Source organism: Paramormyrops kingsleyae, chromosome 20 (genome assembly GCF_048594095.1).
Source record: "Paramormyrops kingsleyae isolate MSU_618 chromosome 20, PKINGS_0.4, whole genome shotgun sequence".
Lineage (NCBI taxonomy): Eukaryota > Metazoa > Chordata > Actinopteri > Osteoglossiformes > Mormyridae > Paramormyrops > Paramormyrops kingsleyae.
The window spans coordinates 20,424,414-20,439,808 of NC_132816.1; the positions used below are offsets into that span (position 1 = coordinate 20,424,414).

At 50.4% G+C, this 15,395-nt stretch overlaps 2 protein-coding genes across 2 annotated transcripts; both read right to left on the reverse strand.

The window, feature by feature from the left end:
- Positions 1 to 518: 518 nt before the first annotated feature.
- On the reverse strand, positions 519 to 8,755 carry fads6 (fatty acid desaturase 6). Its single transcript, XM_023820232.2, has 6 exons — positions 8,182 to 8,755; positions 6,467 to 6,633; positions 4,833 to 5,013; positions 3,987 to 4,174; positions 2,700 to 2,879; positions 519 to 1,512 (listed from the first exon to the last, which is right to left on the reverse strand). The coding sequence occupies exons 1-6, from the start codon at positions 8,426 to 8,428 to the stop codon at positions 1,363 to 1,365; spliced, it is 1,113 nt and encodes a 370-aa protein (XP_023676000.1). The 5' UTR covers positions 8,429 to 8,755; the 3' UTR covers positions 519 to 1,362.
- Positions 8,756 to 10,841: 2,086 nt separating this feature from the next.
- Positions 10,842 to 15,192, reverse strand: ush1gb (Usher syndrome 1Gb (autosomal recessive)). Its single transcript, XM_072703754.1, has 3 exons — positions 14,922 to 15,192; positions 12,386 to 12,806; positions 10,842 to 11,668 (listed from the first exon to the last, which is right to left on the reverse strand). Exons 1-3 carry the CDS (start codon positions 15,107 to 15,109, stop codon positions 10,928 to 10,930), a joined length of 1,350 nt encoding a protein of 449 aa, XP_072559855.1. The 5' UTR covers positions 15,110 to 15,192; the 3' UTR covers positions 10,842 to 10,927.
- Between the last annotated feature and the right edge of the window lie 203 nt (positions 15,193 to 15,395).

The following is a 15,395-nucleotide window of genomic DNA, read 5'->3' on the forward strand; positions in this document are numbered from 1 at the left end:
ATTCCCTTTTTTATTTTAACGTCTGTCTTTAGAACTGCAGGTTTCACCCAGAGCAAGTGAACTTTTGTTCAATGGCCACTTGCTGAAACACATCAAGACATTGGTCTCGTTATACAAATATGAAGTGGTCTCCTCATTTTAATGTCACCTGATGATCATCAAGACGTAACTGTAAATGAGAATGTTGAGATTTTTATTGCATTAGTGGTGGTGTACCCCATTATGTCCATTTTTTGCGTACCTAACACAAAAATGTAACTTTTCTTGTTGTCCATCCATCCATCCATCCATCCATCCATCCATCCATCACCTAAACAATTACCATGGTCAGGGAATGGGGCACAATGCTGGGTTACTATCAGTATGTCAGTTTTGTTGTGTTAAACAAAAGAATGAAAAACAGCTAAGTAAGGAAAATTTCCTGGACTTAAGTATCCCTACTAAATCCCTACTTATACTATTGATGTTGGATGCCATTGAATGACAAATCACATGACAAATAATGAAAACAAACAGAATAGATTTAAATGTTTATTAAGTTTAATTACAGTTGTTTAAGATAGACAAATTAGTCTTAAAAATTTTCAGCTTGTTAACAGTGCATTAATCCAGTGGTCATCGTTGAAAATGTATTACACGATTAATTTATCTCAATTAGTACATTTTCCCTTTATAGCTGTAGATCTAGTAAAAGTTTCTGGGATAATTAAAGCTTTTGCGTGTGACTTAGTGGTTACGTAGTCGACATCATTTAATGAAGTTTGCGGACTTCGCCATCTTGGTTCAGCACATAGCTGTCTGCTATGCTTGTGTCTCATGCTAAAGGCTGATCTTCCAGCAAATAAAATACCAAGCGGGAAATGAGAAGCTCTGCTGCAGGTTAAAGTGCATATTAGTATGTGAAAGCAGCATTTCACTGTGGCCAAAGGTGCGAGTGAGACCCTAGAACGCCTTTATCCTGCCTAGATAAACCACAGCCAACACCTTACATCTTCTTCTTCTCTTAGTGTGAAGTATTTTTCCAACAAAGACAAATGACCCTGGTCTGCAGCTTCAAGCCAAGAAGGATCTAAACTAGAAGACCAGCAGCAGGAAGACAAATCGATGTAGTAATCGCCAGTGTCACATGACTGACCCCCAAGCATAAGGAAGACAAGCCGCTGTTGATAAAATGCGGTAGCATGTATCACCCTCCTAAAGGACCCCAACGAAGAAAATGTTTAATTGGGCAGCACTGTGGACGAATCGAAGGGCTCCAGCTGTCTGCTGTTAAGAGTTCATTTTAGTCTTTTGGATTCAGTCTGAGCTACATTCATTGCTTGTGCTATTTCTGTACCCTGGCAGGAGAGAGACCCTCTGCTCCTACTGCACACCGACCAGCTCTGTGATGGGGGGCGCAAACACCATCAGCTCCTGGTACTTGTGGAAGAACAGGTGCAGCCGTGACAGGTAGCTGTCCTCCTGGTACGGCAGCTTCTTTTCCTTTAGGTATTTAGACACGATGGGTTTCACCTGGTGATGGGGGGTACATAGAACAGAGGGAATATCGCACGTAAGGGAGGACGGTTCAGACCACCCAGCTTCTCTGGCTTTTCAGTATCGAAATCAATTTAAAGGACATATACATGCTGCTGAGTTTCAGAAGTAAAAAGACTGCAGTGTTTTGTGTGGGTGACTGATTCCCTCAGACCCCTTGCTCAGCGGTTCCTGTATGCCTTTCACTTTGTAATAGCAGGTGCCAGACTTTCTGTTCTGACCAACATTTAGTGCGTATTAATCAAGACACCGCCTTGGCTTGAAGCTCAGGATAATGTAAGCCTGAGATAAGTCAAACTGAACCAGCAGGAGTCATTTCTGTTAACAAAGAAGAACAAAGTAACCAAAGAACTCCCAAAGAAAGAGGCCTTCTGGAACGAGACTAGATTCCATTGCAGATCCTGAAACCCCATCAAGTCACCAAATTCTACATTTCTCTTGATTCCAATGAAGAGATCCACTTCGCTGTACACAGATATACAATTTTACTTTTATTATCTTTTATACGTCATGGACATGACGATACTTTTAATTACGATTTCGTTATAAAGTTTACAAAAATTCTACCTTTCGAATTCTAACCAAGAACGTGTAGTTGCTAAGCAACAGTTGCCAGCTGTATCCATGGCGATGTGATGATTAGCACTGCACTCCATGACCTGGCAGCCTCTCCGATTTTGGTTTTAACTGAATGGTAAAGAATCAACATGGCTGAGTGTAACATATTTGTAGAGAAGGACTAAGAATGGCCAGGCCAACTGCTGGAACTAACAAGGAATGGTGGGGGATTGATTTTGAAACGGGACGGCCATGTTGCCTGGTAAGACTGAGCTGCGTCTCACATGCTTTTCAGCAGCAAGTTCAAAGTAGCAGCTAAGCAGGTTTAAAAAGATGCTGACATAAGGCTCTTGCTGCTGCAGTGAGATGTGGATGTGCTTTTGGCTGACAGTGGCCCTTGAGCCTTGTGCATCCCAGGCTGGGCTCCAAGCCGGCGTGACCTAACACTGAATCTCAGGTCTTACCGTGCACATCTTTGCTTCGACCATCTGCTATCGCACCCTTAGCCTACCAAGAGATCACGGAAATCTGAGCCGCAGACACACAACAGCACAGGGATTCATCCTGAATGCAGGTGAGGCCTTAGCCTGTAGGGGGCGCCCTACCTTCAGACACATGTTGTCAGACAAGGAGGGGAAGAGGTGATGCTCCACGTGGCAGCTGATGAGCGAGTGGCCGAAGGTCCAGTCCAGCAGCGGGTTTCGGGGCAGATTCAGGACCCCGTAGGTCATCTGGTAGATGCGCTTTGGTCGGCGGGACGGGGAGAACATGGACAGGCCGATGTGCTGCAAGAACGGAGGCAAGAGGAGAAGGGTGGAGATGGGAGGAGGTGCAATGAGGAGGACAAGGCAAGGGGTCGCATGCGTGTGTGTCACGGGAATACTGCACACACATCTAATACATTCACACACACTAACATCCATGCATGCACACGTATCTCACAAGGAAATTCAGGCACTGCCACCTCACACACACAGACACACACACACACACAGACAGACACACACACACACACACACACGCACATGCACACACACACACACACACACACACATGCACACACACACACACACACACGTAGGGTAAACATATCCTTATGGGGACCGCTCATTCATTTCAATGGGAAAAATGCTAACGCTAACTATGACAACCTTAACCCCTACCCTGCCCTAACCATAACCATAAGTAACCTAACAAAATACAAGAGTTTTTGCAGTTTTAGTTTTTTCATAGCAGTCACCGATTTTTATAAAATAGAGTTTTCCCCTATGGGGACCAGGAAACCGGTCCCCATAAGGGAAAAAAAATGGATATTTATCACGTTATGGGGACATTGTGTCCCCATAAGGATAGGTAAACCCGCTCGCACAAACACACGCACACACACACACACACACGTACACAAACACACGCACACACACACACGCACACATACATAAACACACACACACTCACACACGCACACAAACACACGCACACACACACGCACACATACATAAACACACACACACACACACACACACACACAGTCACAGCGGGATAGTTCCCCTCTGTCGCTCCGGTCCCAAACAATGACTGATTCTTCTAAAGCGTCTTGTTTCCAGATCAAGGGGAATGTTTTTCGACGTTTTGAAGCTGCAGAAATACACAAGCGTGCACAATGGAGTTTAGTCTGAAAGCCCGGCGTGGACATTCTAGGGTGGTGATGCTGAGCCCAGCATCTGAGCTGTGGGAAGAAAACTTCAAGGAAACGGACCGGAAAGCTGGGACATGAGAGTGAGGAGGAAGATCTCCACCAAAACTGACATTGCCGCTGGCCGGGACACTGGTATACCGCTGTACAGCCCCCAGTACCCAGGAGCTTACCATGGTGACCAGGACTAGCCACCCACCTGGAAGATGTTGACGTGGATGTAGGGCACAGAGAACATAGCCCGGCAGACGAGCATGCAGAGGAGAGCGCCACCCGCAGACCGGAATCCAGAGGCGTTGAGCAGCAGCCAGTACTGGGCGTAGAGCCCCAGAGCCACCATCAGCACGGTGCGCAGGGACTGAGCTGCAGACTGGCGTCTCAGCTGGCCTAGGGGGGCAGGACGGGGGGCAGGGGTCAGGATGGAGGAACACTGGGGGCCGAGGCCGGCTCTCTGCATTGCAGTTATTGACTGGAGTGCCGACGGAGGTGAGAAGCCACCTTATGGATATCTGAGCACTGAGCTCTCACCCGAGGACGCATGGGATGGGCACGAAGGTCAACACAGCCCAGGCACTGTTTGCACCCCCCCCCCATGAACCCAAGCACTGGGCAACGGCTTTTAATGACCTAGACCTCAAGCTGTACGAGGGGCGTATACAGGGGCACTGGGCCCAGCTGAAAGCTGATTGGCCCCCGGAGTGCCCCCTCCCCTGGCACTCACTGCCTTATCATTGGTTGAGCCCCCTGTATGAAATAATGCTCCCCCTCCCTAATAAATCGTGTGTAATAAATGTCTGGCTCGCTGTTACATTTCCTCTCTTATGTTGTCTCCTGGGTTCCTTTGTATTTTAGAAACATGTTGCTAAGAATCTGTTGAATTGCAAAATTATGCTCTTTTATAATAAACTGTATAATAAAACAAAATAACCCAGCTATTGTACAGTTCTGTGGCCTGAATTAAACATGTACCACAGTGTACGTGCAGCATTACCTCCTTACATTCACTACCTCCCCACCGTACAGCTCAGGCGCCCCCTGCTGGTACCTAGTGCCACCAGGGGGGTGATGATGGGCACGGCCAGGGGGGCGACGAACAGGTAAATGCTGCGTGGCAGGAAGGGCAGGCGCCAGGTGCTGGAGTCGCCCAGGCCGATGACATTGGTGTGAGCGTGGTGCATCTTCACGTGGGCATGGACTCCCACCCTGGCAGTGAAGGAGCCGCATACCTGCAGAGAGAGGGACACTCAGGTGGGAATTAGCCTCAGGACAAGCAGACAGACACACTGGAAGTAATGATGCAGACTGATAGGCGGAGAGACAGACAGAGAGGCAGACAGAGGGGCAGAGAGACAGGCAGACAGACAGACAGACATGCAGACAGACAGACAAACAGAGAGGCAGGCAGACAGACAGGCGGACAGACAGACACACAAGCAGGCAGGCAGACATGCAGATAGACAGACAGACAGGTAGATAACCAATGATGGGCAGTATAAGAACACCAAAGACAGATGGACAGACACAACAATGGGGATTATAATGGCACTAGACAAGACAAACCAATGGACAGGCGCTAACAATACAATCAGACACACAGGGACAGACATTATAATGACACGAGAGGAAGCAGAAAGACACAACAACAGGGATTATAATGATACTACAGCTGACAAATAAACAGGCTTTGAAGTAAAAATAGAGACAGGATGGAGACTGTGTCTGATTTTCTGTATCATACAGATTAACACAACAGCAGACAGACTAACATGCAGAGATGGGCCCTGGAGTTCAATGGGAACCAGTAGGTTCAGCTGGGGTGCACAACACTGGATAAACCATTCTAAGCACAGCATGGATAAACCATTCTAAGCACAGCACTGGATAAACCATTCTAAGCACAGCATGGATAAACCATTCTAAGCACAGCACTGGATAAAACATTCTAAGCACAGCACTGGATAAAACATTCTAAGCACAGCACTGGATACACCATTCTAAGCACAGCACTGGATACACTATTCTAAGCACAGCACTGGATACACCATTCTAAGCACAGCACTGGATACACCATTCTAAGCACAGCACTGGATACACCATTCTAAGCACAGCACTGGATAAAACATTCTAAGCACAGCACTGGATACACCATTCTAACCACAGCACTGGATACACCATTCTAAGCACAGCACTGGATACACCATTCTAAGCACAGCACTGGATAAAACATTCTAAGCACAGCACTAGATACACAGGTGAGAGCAAATTTGTGGGTCACAGCGCAAGGATTAACCAGCATGCAGAGCCCCTGGAGCTGGGGGGTACAGACCGTGCTCTGGAGCCCAACAGTGACATCAGTCTTCAAGCCCTGGGATTCAAACTAATGACCTTCTAATCACAGGCACACACCAACCCCCCCACCCCCCAAAAATAAGATAGAATAATTATTAAATATAAACAGTTAAGCTAACAGGGAGGCCTCTTCTTAATGGAGAGGCTGTGTCTTCTCCATGTTCAGAACATTCCGGAAACCATACCTGACGTTCATAGTGTGGCAGCAGTGGGCAGTAAATTCAGATCATCAGCCATTTGTGCGATTAGACCATTTTAAACTGTAACTGGCAGACAGTGGAGGGGCAGCCTCACGGCCCCCTTTGCTGCCGGACTCATCCTTCAGCTCACCTCGATGAAGAAGACGGCCCAGAACTCCCCCCAGGCCTGGGACTCGCTTAGTGCCCCGTGGCTGGCCAGGTGGGTGCCCTTCACGGTGATGACGGCGTGCGCCGCCCCCATCAGCAGCATCCCCAGGGCAAACAGCAGGACCCGGGAAGAGCTCAGCAGCAGGAAGGCTGGAATGGAGATGGGCAGATGTAAGTAGAGATGCGGTGGAGAGGGATAGGGAGGAATACGAAGAGGGGAAGATGCCCAGGAAACAGTAGGGATGTGATGTGGTCTCTCACAGACTGACAGCGGGTTTTGTTGGTCTGGAACAGGGTCACATCTTACCAGCTTCAAGGCTAGCAAACGTGGTCAGAAGATGGGCTTCATTGTGCTGTTAGTGGACGTCACCCCAAGGCAGAGTAGGTCGGGAACAATGCACGAGTTTATACATTTGATTGAGCTTAATGTTTAATCGATATTTTAATGATTAACAAAAGAGATAATTCCCACCTAACCTTCTATTCAAGAGACACACAAAAATACACAGACACACACACACACACATACGGACACACACACACACACACACACACGCACATGTAGGGTAAACATATCCTTATGGGGACCGCTCATTCATTTCAATGGGAAAAATGCTAACGCTAACTATGACAACCTTAACCCATACCCAACCCTAACCATAACCATAAGTAACCTAACAAAATACAAGAGTTTTTGCATTTTTAGTTTTTTCATAACAGTCACCGATTTTTATAAAATAGAGTTTTCCCTTATGGGGACCAGGAAACCGGTCCCCATAAGGGAAAAATAACGGATATTTATCACGTTATGGGGACATTATGTCCCGATAAGGATAGGTAAACCTGCTCACACGCACACACACAGACACGCACACACACACACACACAGACACGCACACACACACATGGACACGCACACACACACAGACACGCACACACACACACGGACACGCACACACACACACAGACACACGGACACGCATACACACAGACACACGGACACGCACATACAGACACGCACACCCATTCAAAGCTGGATTTTACATGCGAGTCCCAGCATCTGGGATTTGCACAAGAGCCTCTCAAGTGGACGCGGGACATTACATCAGGACCAGGGAGGTTTACACTAGGCGAAACCGAGTAGGGGGTTGGGGGGGGGGGGGGGGGGCGCGCAGAGGGACTCAGTCCTAGCTGTGAGAACTCAGGAGAGTCTGAGGTGGAGCTGGAAGCCTTTGCATCCCAGCTTTCCAAAAATGATTCCCAAAATTCTCTCTGCAGGTGGGGAGGGGAGTCCCCAGAGTCGCCGAGCCTCTGTCCGACTCGCACGCAGGAGCCGGGCTGCCGTCGCGTACGGGACATGTAACGCAGTTCCCACACCAATTCAGGAGGACAGCTACATTTCAGGACTCACGTTACGACCTGAAATAGCACCGGACAGAAGGATGATACCCCAGAGACTAAATAGAGATGGTTTTCTGCCCCCCCCCAGTGCATCAAGCTGTGTTACCACAGAATTATATTATACCCAGGATGTCCCAGGAAGACCGTAAGCGGATTGCATACTGACATTGTTGTACTGCAGACCTATACTTCTCATGTCACCCCTGGTAACCAAATAATGCTTGAGGATATACATCCTGCCTACCTGTGACCTTCGCTTCAGTGCTGGAATGTGGGGAGGGGGTGGGGGGGTCCTACCTGGCGGCAGGCAGGCGAACGCCGCAGTCAGGATGGCACAGTCCAGTCCCCGTCTCTCCCACCAGCTGCTCCGGCGGACGGCCGCCTGCACCAGTCGGGTCAGCTCCATCATCAGCGACTCACGATCGGCCGCCTCGGCCGCCTTGCCCTCCCCCGGGGCCCCCCCATGCTGGAACAGGGTCCGCTCGCCTTCCTCCCAGGGGTCATCGGCGGCATCCCGGCTACACTCTTCCGGAACGTTCTGCATGCTCAGCCCAGCGCGCTGTCCTTGCGTATGTGTGTTCTGGCAGCGGCACAGACGTCCCGGCACCGGCGCCGTATCTGACAGGAGCTGCTCGAGCGCGAGTGTGACTCCCCCTCCCCCGCCAGCCAAGGCCGCACTGCAAAGCCCCCGCCGGTGAGCAGATCCGGCACTGCGGGGAGATCAGCTGTCCTCCTAGAGCCTCTCGCAGTGAGGGACGCTGCGGATTCCTCCCTGTTCCCGTACGGCGCACGTGCTGAGGGATCCGTGCATCTGGAGGACCAGTTTTGCTGCCCCTCCACCCCCCCATCGATCCTGATCCCCTCATGAATACTGCATGTGCCCCCCCCACTCCACCCGCCCACTCCTCTCTCCTCCCTTCATCCTCCTCTCCTTGGCATACAGCCTGGAAAGTGGGAGGGACAGGGGACAAGGAGGAGAGGACCTGCAGGAAATCCTTTGGCGGGGGTGTAATTTCTTTCAGCAGGGAGGGAAAGCTGGACTGAAAGAGGGAAAACGAGACAGAGAGCAGCCTGGCGTCATGTGACGGGGTGAGCACCATTGGCCCAGTGCCAAGCGAGAGACCCCTCGAGGGTGGGGGGCGCAGGGGGAATATCCAAATCCACCCACTGGTGTTAAGGGCAAAAGTACCATGGTAACCAGCCGTCTTGCCTGTCCACTTAGACCCAGGCCCAAAACTGGGGGAGGGGCTAATAAATTCTGACCAATCAGGGAATAGTTTTTGCTGTACAGTCCCCCCCCCCCCCCCTTTAGCAGTTTGGAATACAGAACAATAAGCGCTCCTCTTCATTTGCTTCAACAAAAGACATTTGATACATTGACATTAAATGGTCACAAAAGGCCACGATAAACATGAACAGTCTACGCTTGGAGATCATATTCGGTTTCGAAACCGCTTTCAAACTGCTGGTCATAAAATTACATAAAAATGTTTGAAATCGCAACATCATCCACGACCTTCCCATCTCTGAACAATATTTTAATTTCATTCATTTAGCAGAAGCTTTGATCCAAAGCCACGGACGATTTGGGTTAGCCAGTCCCTGGAGTAACGTCACAGCTCAGGTTACGCTGAAACAAGAAAGACATTCATCGCCTTCTCACAAGTTTTTTTTTTTTACTTTAATGTGCAGAAATACTGACAGGAACAGAGAGGAAGAGTAAAAGGGGCGAAGGGGAAGAAGATAGGGGGCAGACCACAGGTGCTGAACCTGCAGAAACACCCCCCTTATGAATGGGGACTGACCACCATGCCCTGGGCCATCGATGGACCATCGGTGAGGTTACCTCACTGCCTAATGCTGAGTCAGCGTACGGCCGCTTTGACAGCGCGGCATCCCAACGCGGACAGGGGTACATTGCTCTCCTCATCTGAGCCTCTGTGTAAACATGCGGCAGCCAGAGCTTAAATAACCGTTTGCCCCTTATGTATGACTTGTACACATGGACGGGAGAGAGAACAACATGTTACTGCTGAGTCTGGGAAATAGCTGGGGCATAAGGAGAAGGGGGCGGGGCCCCACTAGGTTAGAGGAGGCAGGAAACGCCTCCTCTAACAACGCATCACATAACAGAGACAGTATCATGTGACCAACATGGCATCTCCCTGTCCACCACTGTGACCTTGAAGTGTTGTACCCCTTCACATTAGAGCTGTCGAAAAAAAATGTAGTTATTGAGTACTCAGCGATATGCCAGAAGGGAGACGGTGCATAGCAGATGAATGTGAAATTAAAGTGATTGTGTGTGTGTGGAGTTTGCGCGTTCACCCCGGATGGGCGTGGCTTATTGCCAGAGTCTCCGGTTTCCTTCCACCGTCCAGAAACATGCAACTTAAATGCCTTAAATTGACCGTGTGTGTGACCCTACAATGGTTGGATGGATCCTGCCTTGTGGCAAATGCAATGTATCTTTTACATTATATACACGATGGATCGTCAGGTTAATCGGTACATTGTTCAATTACTGATATATATTGACCAATAAGGACAGCCCTACTTCACATCTGGATTTTGTAAGGTCCCACCCATGACCATGGGCAGCGATTCAGCTGAAGAATGCTCTTCCAGTTACCGCTAAACAATCGAAATGGGTGGAGCCAGTGTTGCTGAAATCCAGTCAGCGTCGTACAGATGACCCCCATGTCCAGGCAAACACATACATAGACCAAAATGTAGGGTAAAGACTAAAAATGAAACACTTGCATGCACTTTCAGTAATAATGAATTCATTTGATTCTAATGTTCACAGAGCTCTGTTGAGTGATCCAATGCATGTGAAGATATATTTTCCTTCTGTCTGTGAGACCTGGGTACTGTCATGTCCAACAGAGGGCGCCATAAATCTGTTTCTTCTTTTTTACTCTGAGCTTATGGCATTTTTCGTTTTTTGGCAGCATTCACAGGTATTTGTGATTTTATTACACTTTGGGGGACACTAAACCTAATCCACACACACACACACACACACACACACACACACTCCTCACAGCTTTGTGTCCTGGAGGTCGCCAGGGTCCTGCAGTGCCTCTCGTCTCCGTCGGCAACCTTCCATGATTTTCCGACGGGGTCCCAGTGGGATGCGGACTCCCTCGAGGTCGTGGTCGGAGCAAATCAGCAGGACATCCAGGGTGATCTTCTCCTGCTGGAACACGGGCAGGAATTCACTGGCTCCCCACGCAGCCAGGAAGGCCTCCAGAGGAGAGGCATCATCGCCACCGGCATCCGCCCCTAGGCTCAGCCGTGACCCCCACGGTGCCTCCCTCTGGTCCCACTCCAGCAGGCAGCTGTCCAGGCTAGGAGAGCGCCACAGCGCCGGCCCGGTCCCCACCATCCTGCGGCCCGGCACAGTGGCTCCGGTCCCTGCACCAGGGCAGTAGGTGCGTCTGAACATCACGGTCCCCATTCCGGGCCGACTGAAAAGCGATTCGTAGCCCAAGTCCATCCTGGCCTGCGAGCCGACCAGCTCGGCCACACACAGGCCCGGGTCACTCACGGCGCGGGATATGGCATCGCTGTCACCAAAGGGGAACATGTCACAGGCTCTGGGGCGAAACAGGGGGTCCCTGGGGCACGTGTGAGAAGGGAACATGACATCATATGCCCTGGTGAGCCCGGCAGGGGGGGGGGCGTCCTCGGCCACAGCGAAGGCCCCCGCCACCTGCTTCCTCCTTTGCAGCATCTTCTGGATCTTGGCCTTGCCCTTGGCGACAGACTGCAAGGTGGCCTGCAGGAACAGAGGAGAGTCAGCTTGCTGCAAAATGAATACGTTTTACTGCATTTACATTTATTTTTATTTAGCAGATGATTCTGCCTAAAGCGAATCACGCAGGGGAGCACGGAGGGGAGCACTGAGGGGAGCACGGAGGGGAGCACAGAGGGGAGCACGGAGGGGAGCACGGAGGGGAGCAGACAGGGGAGCACAGAGGGGAGCACGGAGGGGAGCACGGAGGGGAGCACAGAGGGGAGCACGGAGGGGAGCACGGAGGGGAGCAGACAGGGGAGCACGGAGGGGAGCATGGAGGGGAGCACGGAGGGGAGCACGGAGGGGAGCAGACAGGGGAGCACAGAGGGGAGCACAGAGGGGAGCACGGAGGGGAGCACGGAGGGGAGCACAGAGGGGAGCACGGAGGGGAGCAGACAGCCTTGTGCTGCTTCAGAGTGTGACAGTGATACATTGAAAACAAAGTGTGTGAATCAACCGGCGCAAACTCATCACAGGAGCATCACAGCAACTCACCCTGCCTCTACGTCTGATTTTATTAGAAAGTCCTATCAACACCCCCCACCCCACCGTCAAGCCACAAAGAACACATGGTCTTCATTTGTGGAGTCAAGTAGTGTGTCTTTGGCTCCCCCTGCTGGATGTTCAGTGCAATTACCAGTGACAGAAAAGGCTGGATGAGAGTAAGCAGAGGGTTGAGGCGGCAGGGGGTCAGCTGACCTGGGAAAGGGAGATTCTGGAGGTGCTGATGCCAAAGGTCTTGCTGCTGGTGTAACTATAGAAGCTCATGGCATCTTGCCCACCCCAATAGTCATAACGCTCCAAGAGGTCCTGGTGCTCACGCCATGCGTTCTGCCCGGCGCGGGTCCGGCGCTGCATGGCGCTCTGCGCCCGCTCCTTCAGCTTGCCCACCAGCTTGGGGTTCAGCCCCTCCTGCCTGGCTACCACTGAGTCCAGGTAACGCACGCAGTTGATGTGGCCCCGCGAGGCCGCCACCTCCAGAGCAGTGTGGGAATCGTTGTCCAGGCACCAGACATTAGTGCCGAACGACACCAGGAAAGAGACGCAGTTCAGGTGGCCGTTGGCCGCTGCCAGGTGGAGCGGGGTGCTGCCCCAGATGTCACACTTGTCCAGGTCACCCCTGTGCAGGCAAGGCGGGGTATGGGGGGAGGAGTGTGGGAGGAGCAACAATCATAAAGATGATAATTAAGGAGATACTTAAGAAAAAGCTCAGAATTAATCAGGTTTCGGCGCATTGCGCCATTCTGGCCGTCGGAGCCGATAAGACCGGGCCAGAGTCCCATTTCGAGGCTCAAGAGGCGGCGGCCATTTTCATTGTCAGGCCCCGCCCATAAGAATGAGCAGGCAGCTTTTACAGCTCCCCATGTGCCTCGACTTAATGGCCACAAGAAGACCTGTCATATCTGAGATCACAGGATCGTGAAAAGATATCGGATTTTCTCACTTAGGTGGGGAAAGGGGTGCTCCAAAAGGGGGGGGGGGGGAATGGGATCCTCCACACTTCACCCCTTTGGATAAAGCAGAGAAACCCAAAATGGGTTGAAGATATGTGGACTTACCTGCACTGGCCTTTGAAACGCTGGACAATGCAGCCTCTCCTGTTTCCATACAGCTTGGTGGTGATAAGGGGCTCTGCTGGTCACTGCTGGCAGAGCACTGAGGTCTTGGTGTTGGGGGGTCTCTAATTAGGCACTCTCCCCATAAGGCACGCTCACTAAACCCCCATGACGGAGATCGCCATGCCCGATATTAGCCCACTCAACATTGTACCAGGGCAGGCACTGTGAAGGGTGCAGCTCAATCTCTCAAATGAAGGGGGGGGCGGGTAAAGGTCACTTTACCCAATCTGGTGACATTTGAGAGACCAATTACATTTATGGCCGTCTGCTCAGGTGTGACGCATCGCAATACTTACTGCACGCCTCCTTATCGCAGTCGTGACTCCGTGACACCAAGGGACCTTCTCAGTCACCTTTGTCAGGCCCCAGCTGTGCAGCACATCCCTGATCTACAAGCCCACTAAGTATAACCCAAAATAAATATCATACAAACAATTTCCATGGGTTTAATTGGCTGATTGGTTGGTTTAATTGGCTTAATTGGGCTATTGAAAGAAGGACCTCAATGCTTCTTCAAAAGTGCTCGGTAACTGGTCACTAATAATAATAATAACTAACCAGCTAAAATTAAATTAAAATCTATATCAAGTATAGAAATAAAATCAATTTCACAGGGAGCTAAAATGAGATGGATGCAAGCAGGCTGAAATAATGCCTCAAACATCTTTGGGGAGAAGGAATGCAGCTTGCAGACAGTGGTGGAGTTATATTACAAGGGGGGGGGGGGGGTTCCTGATGGTGCCTTTGAATGTTATATTTTCAAAGGTGCTGTTCTTGCCATTTTCCCCACAGGAGGTACGGCATCCATGTGCTGCCCATGCCACGCGGTTTGACGCACACAGACCCCGCGGGGCCCCGCCCACCGAGTCACCTTTCTGCTCAATTTGCTCTCTATTAAAATCCAAACGCCTGTGGCTTGTCACTATGGGGAGTAATTGGAAATCGTGTCCTGGAAACGATAAATCCTGGACTCGAGTGAGCGAGTATATCCATCAGGTTAACGCCGCCAGCTGCGCCCAGTGCAGTTTAGCCAGATCGCCCCTCCGTCCGCTTGTAAAACGGCCTTTTAAAGTGTACATAGATTGGCAGGGGGTTGCGTTAGATAATTCAGCGATGTGGGTCAGTCTCACTCCCTCCCTTATTTAACCTGTTTTGATCACTTAGGTTCTTGCTGACTTTAGCAGAGATGGACCCTCACGCACCTCAGTTGTATTCACAATATTTTAATACTAATTGATACTTAAGTACAACATTCAAAGCAAACACGTTGCTCCATCTCTGTCCTTCTTAAAATATGTAATAACATTACTAAAGAGTTATCCTTTCCAACCGTTGTAAAGTTCTTATAAGTATCGAAATGGATTTTCCGTTTTGCTTTATTTTCATCATCATCGTTCTGACCACCGTCTATTCTGGATAATGATAATTATTCGATAGTTTATTTCCTTGAAGTAAAGTCTGCGGTTGTGTCAATTAAAAATGTATCTATTATATTACAGGACATTTAAGTGCGATTCCTAAACTAATAGCATAACGATAAAAGCATCAGACAACTCTTCCAAAAGACGGGGAGGTTCTAACCCGGTCCGGCTCGCTGACCGCCCCCATGCACTTACCCTTTCCCAGCGATGAGACGCAGCGCCGCGAGATTGCCGTGATAGGCGGCCCAGAGCGCCGGTGTCATGCCGTCTTCGTCCGGCCCGTTTAGGTCCCTGCGCGTCGCCTCCTTCAGCAAACCCAGGTGTCCGTCCCGGGCCGCCCTCTGGTACCTGTCGGTCATGGTTCTGACACACTTTTGCATCATATATTTATTGTCGCGGGAGAGATGCTGAGGCTGTGACTGAATGATCGCGGGTCCCTGCACCTCTGAGCCCAAGGCGGTTTGGGGCGCCCAGGATGCTGGAGACGATGAGAGCGGTTTGGGGCGGTGAAACACACCCATGCTGATGGGCGACAGCGCCGCCTTGCGTTTCTGTAACAATACAATGCAGAAAACGGTCTACGTTTCATTTTAATACGGCAAACGAAAAAAATGCTCACCGACTGACGTGTAAACGTCTTTTTTAAAATGTCGAACAACACCTGTAAAA